The sequence below is a fragment of the Chanodichthys erythropterus genome, chromosome 24 (genome assembly GCF_024489055.1).
Source record: "Chanodichthys erythropterus isolate Z2021 chromosome 24, ASM2448905v1, whole genome shotgun sequence".
Taxonomy (NCBI): Eukaryota; Metazoa; Chordata; class Actinopteri; order Cypriniformes; family Xenocyprididae; genus Chanodichthys; species Chanodichthys erythropterus.
In genome coordinates this window covers 6845446-6869328 of record NC_090244.1, presented here as the reverse complement: position 1 = coordinate 6869328, position 23883 = coordinate 6845446, and the positions used below count along the sequence as shown (strand labels likewise).

At 37.4% G+C, this 23883-nt stretch overlaps 2 protein-coding genes across 7 annotated transcripts; both read left to right on the top strand.

Moving 5' to 3' along the window:
• Positions 1-1963: 1963 nt before the first annotated feature.
• prdm11 (PR domain containing 11) lies at positions 1964-12333 on the top strand. 5 transcript variants are annotated; one of them, XM_067379949.1, is made up of 9 exons: positions 2155-2198; positions 2457-2680; positions 2866-2988; positions 3108-3184; positions 4146-4405; positions 4480-4547; positions 4689-4876; positions 5884-6417; positions 6946-12333. In XM_067379949.1, exons 2-9 carry the CDS (start codon positions 2673-2675, stop codon positions 9099-9101), a joined length of 3414 nt encoding a protein of 1137 aa, XP_067236050.1. In that variant the 5' UTR covers positions 2155-2198; positions 2457-2672; the 3' UTR covers positions 9102-12333. The 5 variants fall into 5 exon arrangements, with proteins under 5 accessions (XP_067236048.1, XP_067236052.1, XP_067236051.1 ...); XM_067379947.1 differs by lacking the exon at positions 2457-2680 and having other exon boundaries at positions 1964-2198; positions 2871-2988; XM_067379950.1 differs by lacking the exon at positions 2457-2680 and having other exon boundaries at positions 2061-2198.
• Positions 12334-15789: 3456 nt separating this feature from the next.
• Positions 15790-21052, top strand: cd59b (CD59 molecule (CD59 blood group) b). 2 transcript variants are annotated; one of them, XM_067380205.1, is made up of 4 exons: positions 15790-15857; positions 15995-16077; positions 16202-16306; positions 20655-21052. In XM_067380205.1, the coding sequence occupies exons 2-4, from the start codon at positions 16020-16022 to the stop codon at positions 20858-20860; spliced, it is 369 nt and encodes a 122-aa protein (XP_067236306.1). In that variant the 5' UTR covers positions 15790-15857; positions 15995-16019; the 3' UTR covers positions 20861-21052. The 2 variants fall into 2 exon arrangements, with proteins under 2 accessions (XP_067236306.1, XP_067236305.1); XM_067380204.1 differs by having other exon boundaries at positions 16166-16306.
• Positions 21053-23883: the final 2831 nt, after the last annotated feature.

Below are 23883 nucleotides of genomic sequence, written 5' to 3'. Positions count from 1 at the left end.
GGAAAATGCATTAAAAGCCTGTTTAACCAATGGGATCACTCAGGGTCCTAAAGGAGACCCGATTCCCGACCCGGGGGACTCAATTTCTCATCAGGGGACCTACTTTTTTTCAAATACATACAGACAAACTACTCTTTTGACTTACTGTTTTTTGCTTACTATATAGTAGAGAAGTATTCGATTTCAGACGCAGCATTGGCCTAATGACGTTTGAGGGCAGAAAAGACATTTAAAGTGTTAGAATGGAAGTTGAGCTCAAGTGCAGGTGAATTATGACCTCCAAAGCCTCAGGCTGTGCTTTTAAGAACTACAACTACCACAAGGATGTCCAAAAGTTGTATAAAGCAACTTCCTTTTAAAACAGTAGCTTCAGTTTGTTGTAACTAAAGACCTGATGTCCTGTTCTACAGACCTGTAGGACATTCCTGAAGCAGTTCATGGTGAATTAAATACTAGACTAAACCAATGGAAATTCAGAATTGTATGAAAATTACTCCGGCTTCTTCCACTTGATGATTGTGACATCATAAAATCTACAAAAAATAGCAGCAATTTCATAGTAAAATGAAGGTAGTTACACCTATTGCAACCATTTCTTTTTGTCATTTCAAAGCGGTGTGAATAGTGATATTTAATTCCTTCTTATTTGCAAGAGAATATAAATGGTGGTAGTCAAAAGCTACACTGTTCCAGTTTGGCGTTTTGAAATGGTTATGAACGGCGTTTCCATAGAAACTGAAATTTAATTTAAGTAGTTCAATACAGTTCCGAGCAGAATACTCGTAATTACGGTAATTTACATAAGATTCAGTCAATGGGGGCTATTCAGACTTTAAAGAATTGGTCCACTTTTAAATAAAATTTTCCCGATAATTTACTCACCCCCCATGTCATCCAAGATGTTCGTGTCTTTCTTTCATCAGTCGAAAAGAAATTAAGGTTTTTGATGAAAACATTCCAGGATTATTCTCCTTATAATGGACTTTAATAGCCTCCAGACGGTTGAAGATCAAAATTACAGTTTCAGTGCAGCTTCAAAGAGCTTTAAACGATACCAGACGAGGAATAAGAGTCTTATCTAGCGAAACGATCAGTCATGTTTGAAAAAAATACAAATGTATATGCTTTATAAACACAAAATATCGCCTTTCACATACTTCCGCCTTCCAAATTCTTCAAAACACTTACACCGCATGTCCTACGCCTTCCCTATTCTACTTATGGAAAAAAAAAAACTAAACTGGCGCCGCGTTCGTTCCGTAAGTAGAATAGGGAAGGCGTTTTGAAGAATGCGGAAGTACGTGCAAGGTGATATTTTGTGTTTGTAAAGCATATACAGTTATTTTTTTTTTTTTAAATGACTTATCGTTTCGCTAGATAAGACCCTTATTCCTTGTCTGGTATCATTTAAAGCCCTTTTAAGCTGCACTGAAACTGTAATTTTTCTTCAACCATTTGGAGGCCATTGAAGTCCACTATAAGGAGAATAATCCTGGAATGTTTCAATCAAAAACCTTCATTTCTTTTTGACTGACGAAAGAAAGACATGAACATCTTGGATGACATGGGGGTGAGTAAATTATCAGGAAATTTATTTAAAAGTGGACTAATCCTTTAATCTCAAAGTATAACACCTTATCAAAAAAAAAAAAAAAAAAAAAAAAAATTACACCAAAGGCTTAAAGTATAACGAACAAGTTTGAAAGGAATCTGTACAATATGTGTTTAAAACTGAATGAACTGCAGAGATGATGTGAATGTGAGATGAATAATTAAAATGATAAGGGAATCATTATTTATTTTTAAAAAGAGTGAAAACTTGCCGCGCAAACGCTGCGTAATCTTTAGTTAGGCGCGTTTCGAAAACGAACGCACATGAAACGCGCGCACCGCTGCCTCCCAACTTAACATACACAATCTAACTTTCCCTTTCCTGAAATTTTGTGCCCGGTCTGCACAAACGCCGCTTTCTTCCGTTTTCCATGTCATTTCCTGTAATAAAAAGATGGTGGTCATAGCAGAGAGAAGCAGCTGACTGTGTTACAAACATTTGGAGATGATAAACTTTGCATCGCCCGGGACTAGTGAAATCCCCCCGTGCTGTTGCGTCACCGCCGCGTATCTTCAAAGACGAGACGCGCCACGGCTAAAGAAGACCACCAAAGACCCCGCGACGCACTGCGTATATTCCATAGACGGTGAGTTACACTCACTAGCCAATGTGGCCAATGAAAATGGCTTCCGAAAGCGTTAGGCAAATTGCCAGTTGCCTTGCAGACGCTAAACGGACAGAGAGCGTGCAGAAGCATTGCGTACCGTCGTTGTCATCACCCGCGCTTGCTCGTATGTGCAATGTTTACCTCACAATGTTTAGACGAACACAACTTTGCAGCAGTTTTGTCTTTCAAGAGAGTATTGTTGTCCTATTTGTTTTCCTGCACTCGTCTCTCTTACAGCTCTTGTAGTTTATGAGTGATGGCCGGCTTGGCCAATCAGAGCGCTGCTCTGTGACTGAAATATTTTGGAAGTGGATTCTGGATCGGAAACGTCAGCAGAACGGAGTGAGGGTTTCTTGCGGTCACTTTTCGAGTTTACTGAGCGTGCTGTGCGTTATGTATGTTTTCATGAAAGCAACTTAAAATGAACATGTATAACCAACATATGCAAATGAGATGACAAGGTAAAGCCAGCATGACGTCACGGTGCCATGGACATGAACTTATTTACCCCCACAGTATCGGGATTTTAGGTTTAAAATTATATAGCAAAGTTTGAGAACACTAGTAAAAAAAAAAATGCATTTGTTTTATTACAAATTATATCAGCACAAAAATGTGAGTAAAAAGTTTAACTGATGAATTTCAGAACAGAAGAATATGTCGAAGTGAAACGGGGCACACAGGAGTCTCTCCTTCCTGCCCAGATGGCAGATTCCTGTGCTGTTCCAGACCATTCTCCCATGGAGACTGAGGGCGAATGCAGCACCAGGTCAGTACACTTACAAAGTGTGAACAATACAAAACATAAAAAAAAAAAAAAAAGCAATTACTGTGCATAAAGGTAGAATTAGTAATAAGCAGTTTTTATTTTCTACCTATTTACCCTAGTGCCTCAAATAAGAAGTCAACTGAAGAGCCAAACAAAAAACTAAAAGTTGACCATGAGCACTGTACCAGTTTTTGGTGTAAGTATTATTCACTTTTCTCTTAACGAGTTAGTTCACCCAAAAATGAAAATTCTGTCATTAATTAATTCAGAACACAATTTAAGATAATTTTGATAAAATCCGATGGCTCAGTGAGGCCTCTATTGACAGCAAACAAATAACACTTTTAGTGCCCAGAAAGCAACTAAAGACGTCTTTAAAACAGTTCATGTGACTACAGTGGTTCAACCTTAATGTTATGAAGCGACGAGTATACTTTTTGTGCGCCAAAAAAAACAACAAAATGACTTTATTCAACAATATCTAGTGATGGGCGATTATGAAACACTGCTTCACGAAGCTTTATGAATCTTTTGTTTTGAATCAGTGGTTCAGAGCGCATATCAAACTGCCAAAGTCACGCCCCCAGTGGTGAACACTTATGACGTAACAAAGCCTCATTTACTGAAATCACGTGACTTTGGCAGTTTGATACGCGCTCTGAACCACTGATTCGAATCAAAAGATTCATAAAGCTTCGAAGCTTCATGAAGCAGTGTTTTGAAATCGCCCATCACTAGATATTGTTGAATAAAGTCATTATTTTGTTTTTTTGCCACACAAAAAGTATTCTCGTCACTTCATAACATTAAGGTTGAACCACTGTAGTCACATGAACTGTTTTAAATGCGTCTTTAGTAGCTTTCTGGACACTGAAAGTGTTAATTATCTTGCTGGCAATGGAGGCCTCACTGAGCCATTGGATTTTATGAAAAATATCCGAAGATGAACAAAGGTCTTATGGTTGTGGAACAACTTGTGGGTGAGTAATTAATGACAGAATTTTCATTTTTGGGTGAACTAATCCTTTAAATCGAAGTATTGTTTAGGTCTGTGGAAATTTTAGTATCGGATTAGAATTTTATATAGTATAATTTAAATAATATACATCCATACATGCATATAATTATGCTTTTTTTATCCATTGCTTATTATACAGTCTGTGAAGAGTGCAAGAAGTATTTCTTGGAGGAGTGCCCTACCCATGGGCCACCTGTCTTTGTGCCAGACACTCCTGTGGCATCAGGGGTGCCCAATCGGGCAGCTCTCACTGTACCCTCAGGCATTGATGTCCGCAGAGATGGTGATAAGGTGGATGTCTGCTGCAAGGATGAAAATATACCAAAGGGGGCGCTGTTTGGTCCTTATCAAGGCCAAATAATGACCTCAGATAAACCTTCAGGGCCATACTCTTGGATGGTAGGTTATGTTGTATGTCTAATCACCAGTTAGCATAGATGTATGTATTTTAATGCCAAATGTATTTATTACAGATTGTTGATAAGGACAACAAATATAAATTCATTGATGGGAGTGATGAAACTACAGCTAACTGGATGAGGTAATACCAATACCACTTTAATTTGTCTTTTCTTTTTAATTTCTAAGAAAATTGTGCTACTGTAGTAACCAAGTGTTCTTTTAGTCACTTTGGTTATATTTATATGGTTGTTTTCAGTGCAATTTTGTTTATTCCTCTCAGGTTTATTAAGATTTCTTCGGATGAGAGTGAAAAGAACCTGAGTGCATTTCAACATGGCGATCAAATCTACTTCAGAGTGTGTCAGAGACTGAAGGTGGATGAGAAACTTTGTGTGTGGTACAGCAGCGAGTACATGAGGCGACTGCAGAGTGTGTCTCGGGACAGCATTGATCGCAATCTAGACACAGGTGAGACACCTCTTGCTGGTGCTTGAGAAAAAAATAAAATATACTGAAGGATTTCGAAATAGGTCAGAGGTTAAGGAACCTCCAAACACATTGTAAGAGGCTGCTAAAACACTGCAGAGCTGAATGCAGGTTTGGCGACTCTTGAAAAATTACCTTGAACTACAACCATTTTATCAAAATGAAATCATCTAAGTTAAAAATACTTGGTTCTTTCAGTATAAAACACATTTTATGGGAAGAAATTTTGGTTTGCTGGATTAGATTGAATGTTGTTGAACTAGGCAGCAAGACTGAAAACTCACAACAATATTCATTTTCATTCCTCCTTATTTGCAAGAGAATATAAATGGCGATTAAGTATTTTGTTGTCAAAAGCTACATGGTTCCAGTTTGGTGTTATGAACGGCACTGCCATAAATATGTACATTTCAAATTTGTGAACAGTTCCGAGAAGAATACTATACCCATGTCATATTCTGCTAGTAATAAGCAGTTTATTAAAAAGTAGTTAAACAGTTGTTCAGACAGAAATTAGCACTACATACTCATTCCTATGTTGTTTCTTTATGACATTCTTCTCTGAAATACACAAAGGAGAAAGAATCCTACTGGTCGTACTTTATTTTTCACTAACAGTTAATGTGAGGTTTCAAGATTCAAAAGGGATCCAAAGGTATCATAAAAGTATCGCAAATGTGGTCCATATGATTTGTGCGCTATATTTCAAATCTTCTGAAAGATTTGTGTGAGGAACAGACCAAAATATAACTTATTTCATATTAAACATTTTTGATCAACAAAAAAGTACCCAGACGAGATGTTCAAGGCCTGCAATGGTTTAACAGGTAAGTGAAATGGGATTATATTTTATATACAAAATCTTTTTACTCATCCTGCTTTAGCTATCATACAGTACTTTTTTCCAAGATTTATATTTTACAGTTTTTTTTTTAAATATACTGATAGTGTTCATTTGCCTTATTAACCATTGCGGTATTGTATTGCAGGAGTGAAATTAGAAGAGCATGATGAGCCCAAAGGTCCAGTGTTAAGATCTGCAATGCACGGTAGAAGGACCCTAAGTAAGCATGGAAGTGATGAGGCAGAAAACCAGCCCCAGGCCAAGAAAAAGAAGATTGACCTCATTTTCAAAGATGTTCTGGAAGCATCTCTGGAGGCTAATCAAAGTCAGAACAACCCCCTGAACAGCACCTTGTCTTTTCCAAGAGCAAGAACAAATGTCTGCCAGGTTTTCAGCCAGCCTGACGGTGAGTGTAAAGTGTCAGTCTTTGCCTCTGGATTGGCTTCCATGGAGCACCACGAGAGTGGCTTTGATGCCAAATGTATTAAAATGGAAGACACGGAAGAAGATGCCACCCTGACCGGTGAAGGACCATCGACATCTTTCTGCCCAAACTGTGTGAGGCTAAAACGACGAATACGTGAGCTGGAGGCTGAACTGCTCCGTCTCAGAGGACAGGGGCATGCTGAAATTAAACCTGTAGCACCATCTGAGCCCCTTCCTAGTGAGGATCTCAGAGGTAGGTTTGCACCTAGGATGAAATGCTACCATGGATGAGAGCCTTTCTGCAATAGATTTTAATATTGATGTTCTTAAAATATATGGCTATATAAATACATTTTGTCTCTTAATTCATCAACTAAAGTTTGCGTTCTTTTGTTGTTTTTTGCATTTTTGCCATTGATTGTGTGATTGCCGTATTTGTTGAAATGTTTCAAATGGAAGTGCACTCTTAATTAAAAGCTTTAATAAAATTATTAATGAGTGTTTTCTTTTTGAAACCTGCCACTAAAGTTTAGTTCTCTGCCTGTTTGGTTTGTTGTTTTTCAGAAACAAAAATGTTTTAATTTAATCATATTTTAAAAATTGATGTAGGACTTGAGATAAATGTGAACTGTATTGAGAAGTTGTGCTTATAATAGGTATGGAAACTCTGAAACCATAATTCATGCCGAATCTAACCAGTAAAGAATTGTTTCTTGATTTTAATTCTGCTTCATATTTGTGTTCAGTTTAATGTCATGCTCTGTTTGCTCATCTTTCATAGATGCCATGACACCCATCCCAGCTGCGCTTGAAGAGGATGACCAGGATGTTGATTCTGCTGATGAATCCATTTCTGCTGACCTCATGGTGGCTGCGGATGAGTCTTCAAAGCTCTCGGTGGGCTCAGGTCGTCGGATTCGCCGCTTCAAACAGGAGTGGCTGAAGAAGTTCTGGTTTCTCCGTTATTCACCCACACTGAATGAGATGTGGTGCCACGTGTGCCGACAATACACCGTCCAGTCCTCCCGTACTTCTGCTTTTATCATCGGCTCCAAGCAATTCAAGATCCACACCATTAAACTGCACAGCCAGAGTAATCTGCACAAGAAGTGTTTGCAGCTTTACAAACTTCGCATGCACCCAGAGAAGACTGAGGAGATGTGTCGTAATATGATGACACTCTTCAACGCTGCCTACCATCTGGCTTTGGAAGGGCGGCCATTTTCCGATCTGCGACCCTTGGCAGAGCTCCTCAAGAAGTGCGACCTCAAAGTGGTGGATCAGTACATGAACGAAAATGACTGTCAGATTCTAATCCAACACATCGCTCGAACATTCAAAGAGGATCTGGCTGAGAAGATTCGCCTTTCGCCCTTTCTAAGCATCATCATGGATGGACAGAATGACGATCTCCTGGCTGACACTGTTGCCGTTTACGTCCAGTTCACCACCACTGATGGGCTTCCTGTCACCGAGTTCCTCTCCCTGCAAAGGCTTTGCGGAGGCAACGTGGAAGGCTACCTTCAGGCCGTGGATCGTGCCTTTGGTGTCCTCGGGTTAAGACTCCAGGACATGCTAGTTGTTGGCTTGGGAATAGATGGCTCAAACATTTCCTCTAGTCTGAGGGCAAATCTTTACGTAGCCATTCGAAAGACAATCCCTTGGGTGTTGTGTCTACCTGTGATGATCCATCGTCCCCATTTAGAGGTTCTGGACGCCATCAGTGGTAAGGAACTGTCTTGCTTGGAGGATTTGGAGAACAATTTGAAGCAACTGCTCAGTTTCTACCGGTATTCTCCACGTTTGATGGCTGAGCTGAGGTCTACAGCACCAACTCTCTCTGAGGAAGCTGAATTTCTTGGGGATATAAGGGCTGTTCGTTGGATCATAGGGGAACCCAATGTTCTCAATGCCCTAATTAAGGACTATCTGGAGGTGGTTGCTCACTTGAAGAGCATAAGCAGCCAAACCCAGAGAGGTGATGCTGCTGCCATCGCTCTGTCTCTCCTACAGTTCCTGTTGGACTATCAGTCCGTGAAGCTGATCTATTTTCTGTTGGACATCATTGCCATCTTTTCACGACTTGCTTTCATCTTTCAGGGGGACTATCTGTTGGCGTCACAGGTGGACGCAAAAATTGAGGATGCCATTCATGAGATTGGCCAATTGGTGGATTCCCCAGGGGAGTACCTACAGGAGTTTGAAGACAACTTTCGAGAGAGTTTCAATGGAGTGGACCTCAAGAACTTGCGGGTTGCCGAGTCCAAGTTTCAGTCCATTCGAGAAAAGATCTGTCAGCGAAGTCAAGGCATCCTTGCCCAACGTTTTGATCCACGCAGTCGCACAGTGGTCCAGGCTTGTCAGGTTCTTGACCTGGCCTCATGGCCACTTAACAGGGATGTTCTTGGCGCGTATGGAGAGGAGGAGATCCTTGTGATTTTTGACCACCTGGAGACTATTCCTTCATCCGGACGCGAGCTCTCTCAAGAAAGAGTAGATGCCAGAGGAAGCCTTGTGGTTGAATGGAGGGATCTGAAAGCTGATTATTGTAGTGTGAATGGTTTTAAAGAAGTAGTCAGCCACATCTTCAGATACAAGCAACGTTTTCCTCTTCTCAATCACATCCTGCAGGTCGTCAGGGTCTTGCCAACGTCAACAACATGCTGCGACAAAGGAAGAGGCTCGTTGCAAAAAGTGCGCCGAAATAGCCGTTCCAGACTGACTCTGGATCAGATCAATGATCTGCTCACCTTGGCCATTAATGGACCGCCTATTGGTAGCTTTGATGGAAAGCGAGCATTGGACAGTTGGTTTGAAGAGAAATCTGGGAACAGCTATTCGCTCTCAGCAGAGGTGCTGAGCAGAATGTCCACCGCCGAACAAAAGTCTGTGTTGCACAATATGGATATAAATGCAGAGTATTATCCTGATATTTGACTGATCAGAGCCAATTCCTCAGCCAATATGATTCCAAAAAAGCCATCTCATTGGAAAAGGGCTGATCGGGACTATAATGTGATTGGCCAAGTAGTTTGACTCTGGCCCTGCTGCTAAAATGGCCTAGATCAGCATCTTCTCTAAGAGTCGGTATGAATGCCTTTGCAGGTCGCAGGCACATGAAACACTTTAAAATGTTCATGTAATTGGTTGTGATGTGTTGCTATGTGTTTTTGTTCCAAAGAGAAACTATTTTCTAGTTGTGAGGATTGTTGCCATTAGGTGAATGTTCGACTGAGCACCATTTCATCAGGCATTGGTGAGTGAAGCCTCCTTTCAGTCTTTTGTAATCTCTGAAAATGTTACCTTCTTGCAAAAGCTGATTTAACTAAAAACTTTCTGGAAAAACTGTTTTATTATTCTGTCTGCAATATAATTCGAGCAATCATTCTGTATTTGTATGTAGACTTGTGTGTATGGAAATGATCTAACAAAAATGCTTAATTTTTATAGCATGTTCTTTATGCTGGTTATCAGTAATTGGAATGGAAATAGCCACTATTTTGCCATGCAGTATATTCCTAACATTTTATATCTTATTTTAGATGCTCTTTTAAGTCAGGGTTCCTCAAATCTGGTCCTGGAGGGCAACTACCATGTCGAGTTTAGTTCCAGCCCTAATTAAACACACTTGAACAAGCTAATCAAAGTCTTCAGAGTTGCTAGAAGATTACAACTAGGTGAGTTTGATCAGGGTTTGAGCTAAACTCTGCAGGACAGATTAGAGGAATCCTGCTTTAAGTTAATCATTACGCTTAAGATTACTTGTAAAAATGGTTTGAAAACATGTTGATGTGCCATAATACTTTATGCAATTGGGCACCTGTAATGTGCAGTTTACATCCAATCTGATTTAAAGTATATAGCCTAAATATGCAAGGTTTGAATTCTTTACCAATTGTTCTTTTACCAAATGCTAGAGTTTGATTTCTGGTACATGTTCAAATTATATTATAGTTAAATTTTCATTCCGGTTTTACTCGATTTTATTCGGATGCTGCATCAAAGCAACACATATATCATATGTTTACTTTTATGCTGCATATAGGCAGCCTAAATAGTCAAATGTTTACTGAAAATTTAAATGATGAACAGAAAATATTTTAAGTAGTAAAAGCCCCAAATATGATCACACTCTGACTTCCTCAGCCATACTTTTCATCCGATTCAAATGCTTGTGCATGACGTCACCACTAGTAGGCGACACTGTACAACTATTTACCTTTGGAATAATTTTTTAGATGTTAAGTACCTGAAAGAATAGCTCTTTTTGAAACAGTGTCATACAAGAACACATCTTTTGTATTTTTGATTGTGTTATTATGTGCATTCGTGTAATTTATCAGTGCATGTCTTATGGTCAGCAGCATATATTTTTTCACTGACTTTTAATTAGTTAATTTTGCCGTACTTGCCACTAAAGTCCATCGATTATAACTGTGCAATATATATTTTACACTTAAATTGTATGTCCTTAAAAACAAGCAAGTTTAAAACTTACTAATAATGTTCCTTAAAGCAAAACTCTGGAATTTAGAGTTTCCAATATGATCAAGCATGTTTTGTAAGATGCCTATGGATTTGCCCTTTTTATTTTGTTCAAGAAATGTCCATATTTTTCATTCATAACTATATTTAAATATAATTTCTCAAGGTCCAAAAAAATTAGAGATCTATTATTAATTAATTATTAAATTAAGGATTTTATAGTTATATTTGCAATGTTTTAGTTCAAATTAAACATGAGTCAACTTGTCAATTTATTTCATATAAATGTTAAAGCGCCATCAATCAATCTCAAACATATACATGCAGTATAATATGCTGCATTCACGCCATGTCGAAATTACCGTAATTTTGCGATGACAACACGCAACGTTGTACATGGAGCTGGGTCAGGTGGTACAGCGGTCACATGGTACAAGTAGGAGTTGTAATTATGAGCTCTACGAGGATGTGAACACTTTACAAGTTGAAATTTTCGTAATTACGGTAATTACAATATGCCATGAATGCACCTATATTAAATAGTATTGATTGTTCTCACTGTATAGTACAAAATCAAAAAGGAGCAGTTAAATGCAGTGTTCTCTGAAGTTACATTAACCTTTAACTATCCACATGCTTTATTAAGACTGGACTACCTTCCATGTGCTGCAGTGTTTTACATAAATAAAATTTTCTAGAGTCATTACAGCTTGTCTTTATTTTGAAATAGATTTACATTCTGCACGTCTGAATGTAATTCGCATGTGTTTAGAGCCTCAGAAAGCTTGTATTTTGGGGATAACGTTTAGATAAATCCATTTTTTATTCTGTTTTAATGAATGTACATTTTAAAAACTCTGCTCTACGCAAAAGATTATTCTCATTTATTGTCAAACTATTAAGTTTCAAAGTAATGAGCTTTTTTGTTAGCATTTGTGAGCAATTGATGTCATAGCATACCCACATCTGAACTCATTTGGAATAGCAATATGATTGTGTAAAGGATTAATAAGTGAGCTGCCAAAAATCCAAAAGTTTTGTTTCATTTATGCATGTATGTGAATGCTTTTGAATGTCAGACTGTTACCTCACAGTGAGGTATGCCATCGAGTGAATCTTCTCGTATTGTGTTGGGAGTTATACACCGTTGCTGTGTCAAAGCAAACGTTTGCTCATCTTCAATGGTGAATTCTGATCAAATGAGCCAAAGTCGAGCCTGATTTTGTTTCGTTGAGGCTTTAATTTTTCTTTCATCAAATACTACGCCTACCAAATGTAAATGTTACGTCTAGATTCATAATTTTGTACTTCTTGATTTACAGTTGTCATGTAATCACAATAATGTTCATTGTCCGTATTATGAATTATTATGTAATGTTTTTCAAACAATTATTGATGATGTGTTTTTATGTGGGAGAGACTAGGTCTAAGTCCTAAGGAACAAAGTTACTTCTGATTTCAAGTTTTTCAAATGGAATAAGTGAATTGTAGCTTTATATTCTCAGTCTGTTTCTTTTTGCAGAGAAATATGTCATTTGCTTAGATTTACACATCATACACACCTTCTTCCTGAAAATATAACACTGGAAACTCAAGAATATGAATTATATGTGAAATGTATGCCTAGAGAATGTGTACATGTATTATAGAAACCCACTTAAAATGACAGCATATGGAATCTATATTCAACAAATAATGGTTTAATAAAGTTTTTTTTTTTTTTATGTTATTTTTATTGTCTTGGTCATTTTTCTCTGGTTGCTTAATTGTCTCACTAGTCATAGATAAAGATACAGTAAGATGACTTTAAGATTAAAGGCGTTATGACATGAGAAATCATATTTACCTTGATCTTTTAACATATAAGAGATCTTTGTACCAAAACATCCTGCAAGTTTCATTGCTTAAAACAGGGGTCTCAAACTCAAATTGGCGGGGGGCCGTTTCTGTGATTTGACACCTCACAGGAGGGCCATATTAACATTCAAGCGCAAGAAAGCGCAACATTTCAGAAAATGTATTTCCTTCAAATTTCATTAGGCCTACTTAAATATTTTTATACCTATACTATAAATGTTTTATTTACCATACTAAATGTAAACAGCAGTGTCTCTCTTATTGTTACAGATTGTAATATAATTATATAATACTATTACTAATATAATACTACTAATATAATACTATTAATTGCAATAGTCTGGTGCAACTTCTCACATCCAACAAGGTGCATGGAATAAAAAAATTAGTAATTTAGGAGCAAAACCATCAACACTTGTGGTATGGAGGGGTCAAAAATAAACAAAAAACTGGAGCTATATATCTCAACTTTATAGAGAGGAAAAAGAGAAAAAAAAATTCTGGGTCCGGCTCCCGGACACACTGCCGCTCGGTCCTCAGCCAGCCGAGAGGCTTTTCCTCGCGGTGCCATGCGATGGCACTGGACGCTCTGTGGACGGCCGATCCTCGACCGCCTCCTGATGGCCGGCGATGGCTCCTCCGGTTGAGGGCAGCAGGCAGCGAGTCTGCCGTCCCCTGCTCCTCCCCTTCATTGCGGACAGTAGCAGACTCCAGCCCACGGCAGACGAAGGCACTCCTCCGCTCCCTCCAGGATGGCAGCCACCCCACCTCGTCCCAGGAGCACGGCATCCAGGTCTCCGTCCCACCTTTCACAAGGCTCCAGCACCACCGCCTCGGGCAGCCTATCGTGGTCTTCACTCCCGCGCTGCCCGAACTCCACAGCACCGCGATCCCCCTCAGCAGCGAGGGCTCTCCGACAGCATGTCCCTCCTTCCTCCCAGGTTTAGGCACCAATGTAACGTAGTTCGTAAGTATGGGAAGAAGGAGGCGGGAACCGGCGAAAGTTCAAACAAACTTTAATATAAAATAAACAAATACAAACGAAAGTAATGCCGGCAGACCCTCGCGGATGTCTGCCAGCCACACCAACATAATAAAACATAAAATCATATCAAGGCCTGGTCCTCTCTCGTCCTTCATTGTCGTCGCTCCTCCTTTTATGCTCCCGGAGCTCCTCCGTGAGAGACTCAAGGCCGATGCGCCTCCCAGGTGGAGCTCGTTAACTCTCGCGCCGTTCCTTCACGGCTCTCGCCCGCCCTGGTCGCCACAGTAATATAAGTCACTGGTGTCCCCAGAATGTGTCTGTGAAGTTTCACCTCAAAATACCCCACAGATCAGTTATTAGAGCTTGTTAAAATTGCCCCTATTTGTGTGTAAGCAAAAACACACCATTTTTGTGTGTCCCTTTAAATGCAAATGAGCTGCTGCCCCCAGCTCGCTTTTCAAAAGTGGGCGGGGCTTTAACATTTCACGCTTCGGTTGCTCAACAACAACAAAGCTGGAGAATCTCACGCAGCCAAAATGAGGATTGTCAGTAACGGTGTTCAGCCTTACATTGTTCAAACCGGAGTCAACACTGATTGAGAGACTCAGGAAGACGTTACAACTTTTAGGATGCAATTGGACGTTTCTGCAAATGGATGCTAAGGAAAGCACACAGAAAGTGGAGCTTCCTGAACTGAAGAAACACATTACATTTCTTAATAATACTTACATTTTCTTAATCTGCAGCTTTGCCTCGCTTGCGAAAACAAAATGGCACACCGTGGGTGGAAACATGCAGATTAAAAGGCGGTTGTATTATAATAAGATCCCCTTCCTATACGTCAAGAAGGGAGCGAACATTTTTTTCACATGCTTGCAGAGAATGGATTACCAAAACAAAGCTACTGGGTTGTTGTTTTTCATGTTTTCTGGGTTGGCAGATGCAACGGGGACCTGATTATAGCACTAAAACATGGAAACAGTCTGATATTTTCCCTTTAAAAATGGATCAGGGTTAGAATGAGGTTTGAAAATAATAATTTTTCTGCATATATTTGCTTTTTATTTCCAAATAAACTGTATTAACATTTTAAGTGAACCTTAAGGAATATATCGAAATAATAAAAAAAATCCATGTCATGACCCCTTTAAAAAGATGATGATGATGATTGCATGCTAAAAATATGTTCAGATATTTGAAATTTAGTGTAATTAACTTTACAGGATAAATATATCTGGATTAAAAAAAATCTGGAAACTGAAACTAAGCACTACCCGAAATTGACTCCTATCTATTTTTGTGAGCAGGATTAGCCAGACACACACACAAACATCATTTGAAATGCTGCACAGAGCGCCACAGCCCAAACAAAGATCAAGTGCTCTTTGTTGCTTGTCTGACCACAGCTTCATTGTTCATCTGTGCCTAGACTTTACTCCTTTAAACACAGACCCATTCCGGCATTGTGGAAGAGGCCAATCATCACGCCTTCTCCTGGATATTAGCATTCTGACACTTTTCTGTTCCCTTCGGTAATGTAGGAAAAAAAGCAACAACATGAGTACTTGTGTGGGCTGCCGCACAAACAGCGCCACTTCACTGTGTTTTAAATGCCAACAAATCCATTTTCTCAACCCCGATTGTTCTGCTGTCATCAGATACAGATTCACAGTTGTATTTTGTGCCTTTTCAGATTCAGACTAAAATAAGGGCGCCATTGAGATGACATTTCAATTGAGTGCTTCCATGACTGCAGAACGGCTCTGGGAAATGTGACACAGGCCTTATTGTAACCACCAGCTGCAGCGTTGGGAAACGTAGCAGAAAGGATTGGGTTTTAATTCTCGTGCTCAGTGGTTACGCTGTAAAGAAAATTAGATTCAATTAAAGTTCCAAACATCGAGTGAAGATCTTTTGTTTTAAGATTCTGTATACTAAGGCAAATTCTGAATGCTCTCAATTTTAGGTCAGTATAACCCTCTTCTGGCTGTGTAAGATAAGATAAGCGAAGTGCAAATGGTTTTTGAGATGCAAACAAATTTCTGAGCTTTAAACAATTGAATTTTGCTTGCTTTTTTATTGCAGGAAAAACTCACTGACTACATTGTTTCTCATTTTACAAGTTTTCTAGGGAACACCACAGACGATATAATAACAATAATGACCGTTAAAAATAATGTCTCATTTTTTGGGTGTTTAATCGGTCTTGGCATCTATGAGAAACTCCATCAATGACATCATTCATGTAGGGCAAGGGTGAGGTTGGGCAAGAGCTCGAGCAGGGAAGAGGTGGCACGAGGAATGCTTTTGGTTTGCTGAAACGCACAAGCTTGGACGTTTGTGATATCTGAATACTTTCGAGCAGGGTAAGTGATATATTTAATATAATTCTGCTGCTGCTGATGTATTTCCTACAGCTTTCATATAAGTAGCCTACATACACAATAAAATTTCCACCCATTTTGGTTCTGTTTAATTTCAGTTTATTGTTATTCATTATCAGTCTCTTAGGTCGGGAAGGTTTTCTCATGATGAAGTGCTCTCTTGGACTTTTTCTGTTGGTCTGTTGTTTGCCTCTTAGCTTGGGTAAGTTAAATGGATATGGTACTTTTTGTCGGGTTGTTTTTTTTTGTGTGGCTTTGGTCATGACCTCAATGCTTTTTATTTGAAACAGGCGTTAAGCATTATGGAATGCGATTCTCCTCTGCAGGCTCGTCTCTTCGATGCTACAAGTGTGAGGATTACACTGGGGGCCATTGCACTGTGCAGCAAGTTTGTTCTTACGAAGACGCGTGTTTGTATCTTCATGAGAAAGGTTTGTGGATAAAGTTTTAGTATGCAGTACATATCATCCTGAGACAGAAAAAATCTTTGGCTATTATATTATATTATATTATATTATATTATATTATATTATATTATATTATATTATATTATATTATATTATATTATATTATATTATATTATATTATATTATATTATATTATATTATATTATATTATATTATATTATATTAATCCAAAGATATTATATTAAATCAACTCTGCTCAGAGTACATATGGTCCCTCTCTAAATAGTGTTAAAATAACACTGAAGCAGAGTTAAAATTAATGAGATAATTAAGCAATTAATTAATTAATGATTGTGCGTTAGTGATGAACACCTGCTGTTAACAAGCAGAATCACTGAAGAAAAGAGAAACACAAGAACTACAACTGACTTCAGCTTTATTAATTGCTTAATTATCTCATTAACTTTAATTCTGCTTTAGTGCTACTTTAACACTATTTAGAGAGGGACCATATGCACTCTGAGCAGAGTTGATTTAACTCTAGGGATTTTACTGCGTACTTGTACACTAGTGCATTGTATATATTTTAAACACAAATATTATTGTTTCATTATTATAATATATCATCCAAAAAGTAAACTTAAATATCTTCATATTACATATAAAATATCAAACAATGTACAAACAAGTTTATTGAGATTCAACATTAGATAAACATTTATCAAATTTTGAAAATAAAACCAGGCCAATGGGATGTTATGTAATTAGCCATTTTTCCCATTGCAATGCAAATAGTTCCAGTTCATAGTTAACAAATGCTATCAGCCTATCCATTTTCTAAGTGTCCATTGTAATTTCCATGCATTTTCTAACTAACTTCACTTTTTTTAAACCACTTTTGCAATAACTTCTAACCAAATGATGTTGAGCAGTGTTGGGTAAGTTACTCTAAAGAAGAATTTAAAAAACTGTACTTTACTAATTACTCTAAAATATAATCACTTACTTAATATTACTTATTAATTTGTAAATTAATTGGCTATTGTGGTAGAAATTCCCCTACGCAACTGACTTAAAGATGAGTGATTTCTGAAAAACGCTTTTGAAAGTGGATCAGACTGAGCACCACAACACACTTGTAGCCAATAAGCAAGAGGGGGCGTGTCCACTCCTGATGGGGGAGGAGAGAGAGTGAGCAAGAGAGAGATGAACTCTTGCTTCTATATACTGTTGTCTACTGTATGTTCATTTTTTGTTCTTCCTAGTCGTTTGGTCATCATCTTTGCTTTATTTTTCGTGAAGCTTTATATTGCTTCAGTTGTGTTGCATTGCGTATTCATGCATTTTGGGGGCGGAGCAATGAAGGGAGGGGTGTGTTTCTTTGAGTTGATTTATAATACTGTTCAACAATGATTCTCAGAAATTGCTTACTGCACCTTAAAGTTAATCTGGGAAGTCTACTGATGACGCTTATCAGTTTATCCTCTAGCACATCTCCTAATCGACGTCAGCTGAGTTAGATAACGTCTTGTGTCTTATGAACACTATCACTTGGGAATAAGGTCTATAGTGTTCCACTAACTTGCTGCTCAGCAGTAACCAGACAGACTCCAGACAATGGTTTAGAATACGGCCAAGAGGACCTTGTATCAATCACAGAGAATCCCCTAAGACAGTACAATAGTTTTTATAGAATAGGAGCATGGCAAAGGTGACATGATTCATTACCTTATTTTTCTACTATAATTGGTCCTTCAAATGTATGATTCAGCAAACTTCACCCTTTTGCTACTAGGTAAAAGCAAATCTGGATTTCTTGAAAAGGTCATGAGTTTATATATTTAGACAACTGTCTAGTTTTGTTTCTCCTTTTTTATAATCAGGCGTGATTTAGACACACTTTGGCCCATGTGTTGGGGATATTTAGTTTTCAAAAGCATAAAAATGTTAATCCTGCAAGAAAAAGTTAACACCAAAATGTTTTTTGTTTCTTCAAATAAATTGAGTTGAATAAAGAATTAAAAGAGAACAGTAAAAGGTTTAATTTTAGAGTTTAAGGGTATGTTAACACGACGACGATGTACTAAAAATGGAAAAGTATTTTCCGTTTACATGGATCAGTGAAAACGACTAAAATCCCTGTATTATTCATGCCAGGCCAGGAGTTGATGTCAATTTGTAAAGAAACACTATGCACATATTGACTACACATGAAGTGTCACCGTTTTCACAAATACAAGTTTTTGTAGTTTACACAGAAATGATAATGGTATAGTTTTCAAAAACTTGCACTTTGAAACCCGTTTTCAAAAGTTTGCATTTCCAGGCCACAGAACACTGTTGTCGTGTAAATGAACCACCAAAACGTTTTTAGTTTTTTAGTTGAAAACAATGTTTGTAAATGCCCCCTTAGAAATAGAAATGTCCATAAAACAGTCTTAAAGCGTATGTTTACATGACAACGATGTACTAAAAATGAAAACTTTTTCCTTTGTGTTTTTTGCGTACAGATGACAACGTTATCAAAACGATCCTCTTTCACACGGACCCACAAATTCACAACACAATAATGGTATCATATTCAAAAACCCCTTTTTCAAAAGTTTGCATTTTCAGGCCCCCAATACACCATTTTTTTGTGAATAAGCCATAATGCATAAAAAGTTTTCCATTTTTAGTTGAAAATGGTGTTGGTAAACAGCCCCTAAATTTCTTAGTAATAAATTCATACAAAATACTGATACATAAAGGGAATGGAAAATAAGAAGTGCTTCAAACACGGAATGTCCTTCTTACTTTCTAACTAATAAAGTTACGAATATTTTACATTCACAAAACACTCTTTTCTTTTTTCTTAAATTGTTCTAAAGATGAAGCAGTTCCTACTCAGGAATTCCTAAATAGAATTTGAATTCTTGAAAAGAATGTTCTTAAAAATCATCAAAAATCAAATAACCTCTTAAGTTGGGATAACCTCCAACTTAAATTCTCCAAAAGGTAAAATGTTTCATGAATTTATTGTTCAGATGATTGTTAGTGGTTGATCTTGCAAAATTAGTAGATTTTAACCAGTATAGCTTACTGACTTTACTTAATGTTTTGCTTGAAAAATGTGTTTTTAATATAATTAGTATACCGTTTGCTTTATCTTTTGTTATCTAAAGCAATGTTGTTCATACAATTTTAAGTGTGAACTTCTATTCTGCTTTAAAAAATAAAGGTTCCAAAAGGAAGTTTTCACATTGCTGCCTTAGAAGAATCATTTTGGGTTCCCCAAAGAACAGTTTTAGTGATTAGTTCTTAAAAGAATATTTTTTTTTTAAGTTTGAAGAACATTTTAAAAATCTAATGAACCTTTTTCCAATATAAAGAACCTTTTGTGCATCTGAAAGGTTACATGGATTTTAAAGGTTGTTCATGGAACCATCAATGCAACCTTTATTTTTAAGAGTGTATTCTATTCTATTCTATTCTATTCTATTCTATTCTATTCTATTCTATTCTATTCTACACTGTAAAAAAATTACCGTGATTTTAACAGTAAAAGACTGTAAAAATGATGCGGTGAAAAACTGTCAATTGGTTTACAGAAAGTTTCCGTACTATATACGGTGAATAACTGTAATAGATCTAACGGTACATTTAATGTAATTTTACGGTAAAATACCGTAAAATTACAGTTTTTGGAAGTGAAAAATAACAATTCATTGTAAAATTTACAGTGAAAAACTGTAAATTGACATTCCCACAATTCCCTGCGTGACACTTCACATTTGATATATTTTCGTTGAAATAACTCCGTTTCTTCTTAGTTTTTCTCATTTTTTTCTAATCAGTTATGTACGTTAGGGTTTTATGTTACATCTAATGTTGTTAAATTAATGTTTATTGCATTTTTAAAATTTCATGCATGTTACTACGATGGTGTTTAGTGTGTGTGTGAATGACACTGTGTGCACCTTCTATATGTTAGTGTTGTCCTTCTCAGCTTGTGGAAAATCTGCTTGTGATGAACTTTGATTCATCATGTGACTCTTATCACCACTGTGTTTGGTGACTGTCAGTGTATTATAAAGGTACAAAACAGATATTAGTACGTCATTAGGTTGGTAAATTAACATTATATCAGTTAGTGAAATACGTTATTTTACCATAAATTTAATAGATTTTTTTTACGTCGCTACTGTATTTTTTACGGTAAAGTTCTGGCAACCACAGCTGCCGTTTTTTTTACTGTAATTTTTACTGGGATTTTTTTTTTTTACATTCTATTCTATTCTATTCTATTCTATTCTATTCTATTCTATTCTATTCTATTCTATTCTATTCTATTCTATTCTATTCTCTGATTAAAACATTTCTCATTTTCCAGGTGGAAAGACCATTCGCCGGTGCATTCGATACACAGACTGTGATAACTCTCGTCTGTCCCAGAAGTTCCCGTCGATATCAGAATACACTTACAGGTGTTGCAACACTGACCTGTGTAACAGCGGGCCAGTGACAGCTGCAAGCACGCCATTCTTATACCTGCTGGCGGTGCTCAGCGGCCTCTGGTCCTGCTCCATCACTGCATGATTTCACAATAGAACTTCTGCGGAGGTTTTTTGTTGCCATACCTCTTATGCATATCTATATATTTACTATGTACCATTATTTAGTGATTGTTTGGTTTTGACTAACCACTTATAAATCGAAAAAGCACTGTTTGTTGTAAACTATTTTGATTCTAATACCATTGTGTTATGAATTTTATTTAAATACATTTTATTTTGGCTGACATTTTAAAATAATGCAGCAAATGTTTGATCTTTTCATATATGACTTTTGTATGTGGTACCATTACATCAGTAAAATAACCAATTAAAAAAAATTGATTTTCTGAATTTCTACGTTTTTAAAGAATGTACTTATGTTTTTTTTTTTGAAGGGTTGTCTTACTCCTTACTAGCTTAAATGTCCAGTTTCAAACTTCCAGTTCAAGAGTCCATTCAGCACCGCGGACAGCTCCACTTCAACTAGCCATTTAAATTCAGCACCTAAAGCTGGATTCACACCATGTCGTAATTACCGCAAATAAAGCTCCATATGCTTTCGAATTACTCTTGTGGTACTTTGATGTCATAAACCAATCATTCTTAAAGGGACAGTTCACGCAAAAATTAAAATTATGTCATTAATTACTCACCCTGATGTCGTTCCACACCCGTAAGACCTTCGTTCACCTTCAGAACACAAATTAAGATATTTTTCATAAAATCTGATGGCTCAGTGAGGCCTGCATTGACAGCAAGACAATTAATTTATTTATTTAAAACAGTTCATGTGAATACAGTGGTTCAACCTTAATGTTACGAAGTGACGAGAATACTTTTTGTGTGCCAAAATAAAATAGAAAAAATATGACTTTATTCAACAATATCTAATGATGGGTGATTTCAAAACACTGCTTCATGAAGCTTTATGAAACTTTTTTTTTTTTTTTTGAATAAGTAGTTCGGATCCTGTATCAAACTGCCAAAGTCACGTGAACTATTGAAATTTCGAAAACACTTATGACGTAACGAAGCCTTGTTTACTGAAATCATGTGACTACAAAAGATATGTAAAGCTTTGAAGCTTCATGAAGCAGTGTTTTGAAATCGCACATCAATATATTGTTGAAAAGTTATTTTGCCGCACAAATTGCTTGATAACATTAAGGTTGAACCACTGTAGTCACATGATCTGTTTTAAATATGTCTTTAGTAGCTTTCTGAGCATCTGACAGTGATCTTGCTGTCAATTGAGGCCTCGCTAAGCCATCGGATTTTGACAAAAATATCTTCATTTGTGTTCCGAAGATGAACGAAGGTCTTACGGGTGTGGAATGACATGAGGGTGAGTAATAAATGACAGAATTTTCATTTTTGGGTGAACTGGCCCTTTAAATCTGCTGTGGTCAGGTGGTACAGCGGCCACGTGGTACAAGTCATAGCTCTCAGAGTTTACACGTTGTAATTACAAGTTCTACAAGGATGGTCGTAATTATGACATGGCACGAATGCACCTTAACACTGAGTAAAAAGAAAATGGGAAAATATGTATACAGTACTAGACTGATGAGTGGATTTGAAACAGCCGATTTTAAAATCTCCACCATTCTGAACACAGATGGGCCGGCTTCACTCTGACTACCAATGCTGCAAAGTCTCTAAAAGTAAACTCTGCCCAGCTGTTGACTCCTAATCCTGTGATATAACACACCGCTTTCCGAAAAAAGTAAAGAAAACTGCGGGAAGTGCTTCAGTCAGATATATAAAATGTCATATACTTTATTAAATACATGAAATACACAAAATAAATTAACTCGCTGATATGTAAACAGTGAAATCAACACGGAATGTATTATTTAAATAGCTTAGGGAAACACAAACATGATGTGCTCAATCAGGTCCTCTAGTTCACACACAATTGCACAAGGCCACACAATGTAAACACACTATATGTCAACATTTACAAGCTAAAAACAGCCACATTAAAAACAAAAAGGTCACATAAACACAATCACATCTCATAAAACAAGATGAGAACACAAAAAGGCAAAGAACACCCTGCTGAAAAATCCAGAATAAACCAGCATGAGTTCCATGGATGGTTAATGTTGGTTATTGCTGGTATAGTGCTGGTCTGGCTGGTGGACTAGCACAGTCATGTTGTTCCCAAGCAGAACCGAGCTGGTTTGCTGTTCCACCAGCTCTCCAGCTTCCCATGTTGGTCCCAGCATGCAAAACACACCTTATGCTGGTGACCAGCAATGCTGGATTTTTTAGGAGGGTAGAACTGGAATATTTTAAAAGGGTTTATGGAATCAAAACCCAATATACAAAACATATACAGCTGCCTCGTGTTTGCTTCAACAGCAGCAGCAATATATTTTAGTCTGGGTAGATGCCATATTTAATTTGACGTGAATGAAAACAAAGCTGTGGAGTATAAAACGGATTGAGCCACACAAAACACGTTTTTGTATTTCACTTTGCTGCTTTTCCATTGCTTTTCTACGTAAACATGCACTAGAGGGCGTTTGACTGTTGTCTCTTTGCAACGTCAAGTTAAAAGAAGTTCAACATTTAGCACCTGATTATAATTCCTGCAAAATCACATTATAATTTATATAGTTTAAAATGCATTATAATGACTATTAATGTCTTTTAAATTACCTGATTCATATACTAGTATATAACTGAAGCTATAGGTTGTGAAATCAAGCATTTCTCATTTTTACTGTTTTTCTTTAGTTAGCTTATGTACTAGCATAGCATACATCTACCTGATTAGCCTGCTAGCTTAGTTATATATTGTATTATACATTTTGCGCTTCTAATATCTGTTTCCAGTTTGTTTTTGTGACGAGCAGGGCGGGCGAGAGCCGTGAGGGAACGGCGCGAGGCCGGTGACGCGAGTGAAAACGAGCATCACCTGCGAGGCGTGCCGGCCTCGAGTCTCTCACGGAGGAGCTCCGGAGGCATAAAAGGAGGAGCGACATCAGTGAAAGACGAGAGAGGACCAGGCCTGGACTTTATTTTATGTTTTATTATGTTTGTGTGGCCGGCAGACGT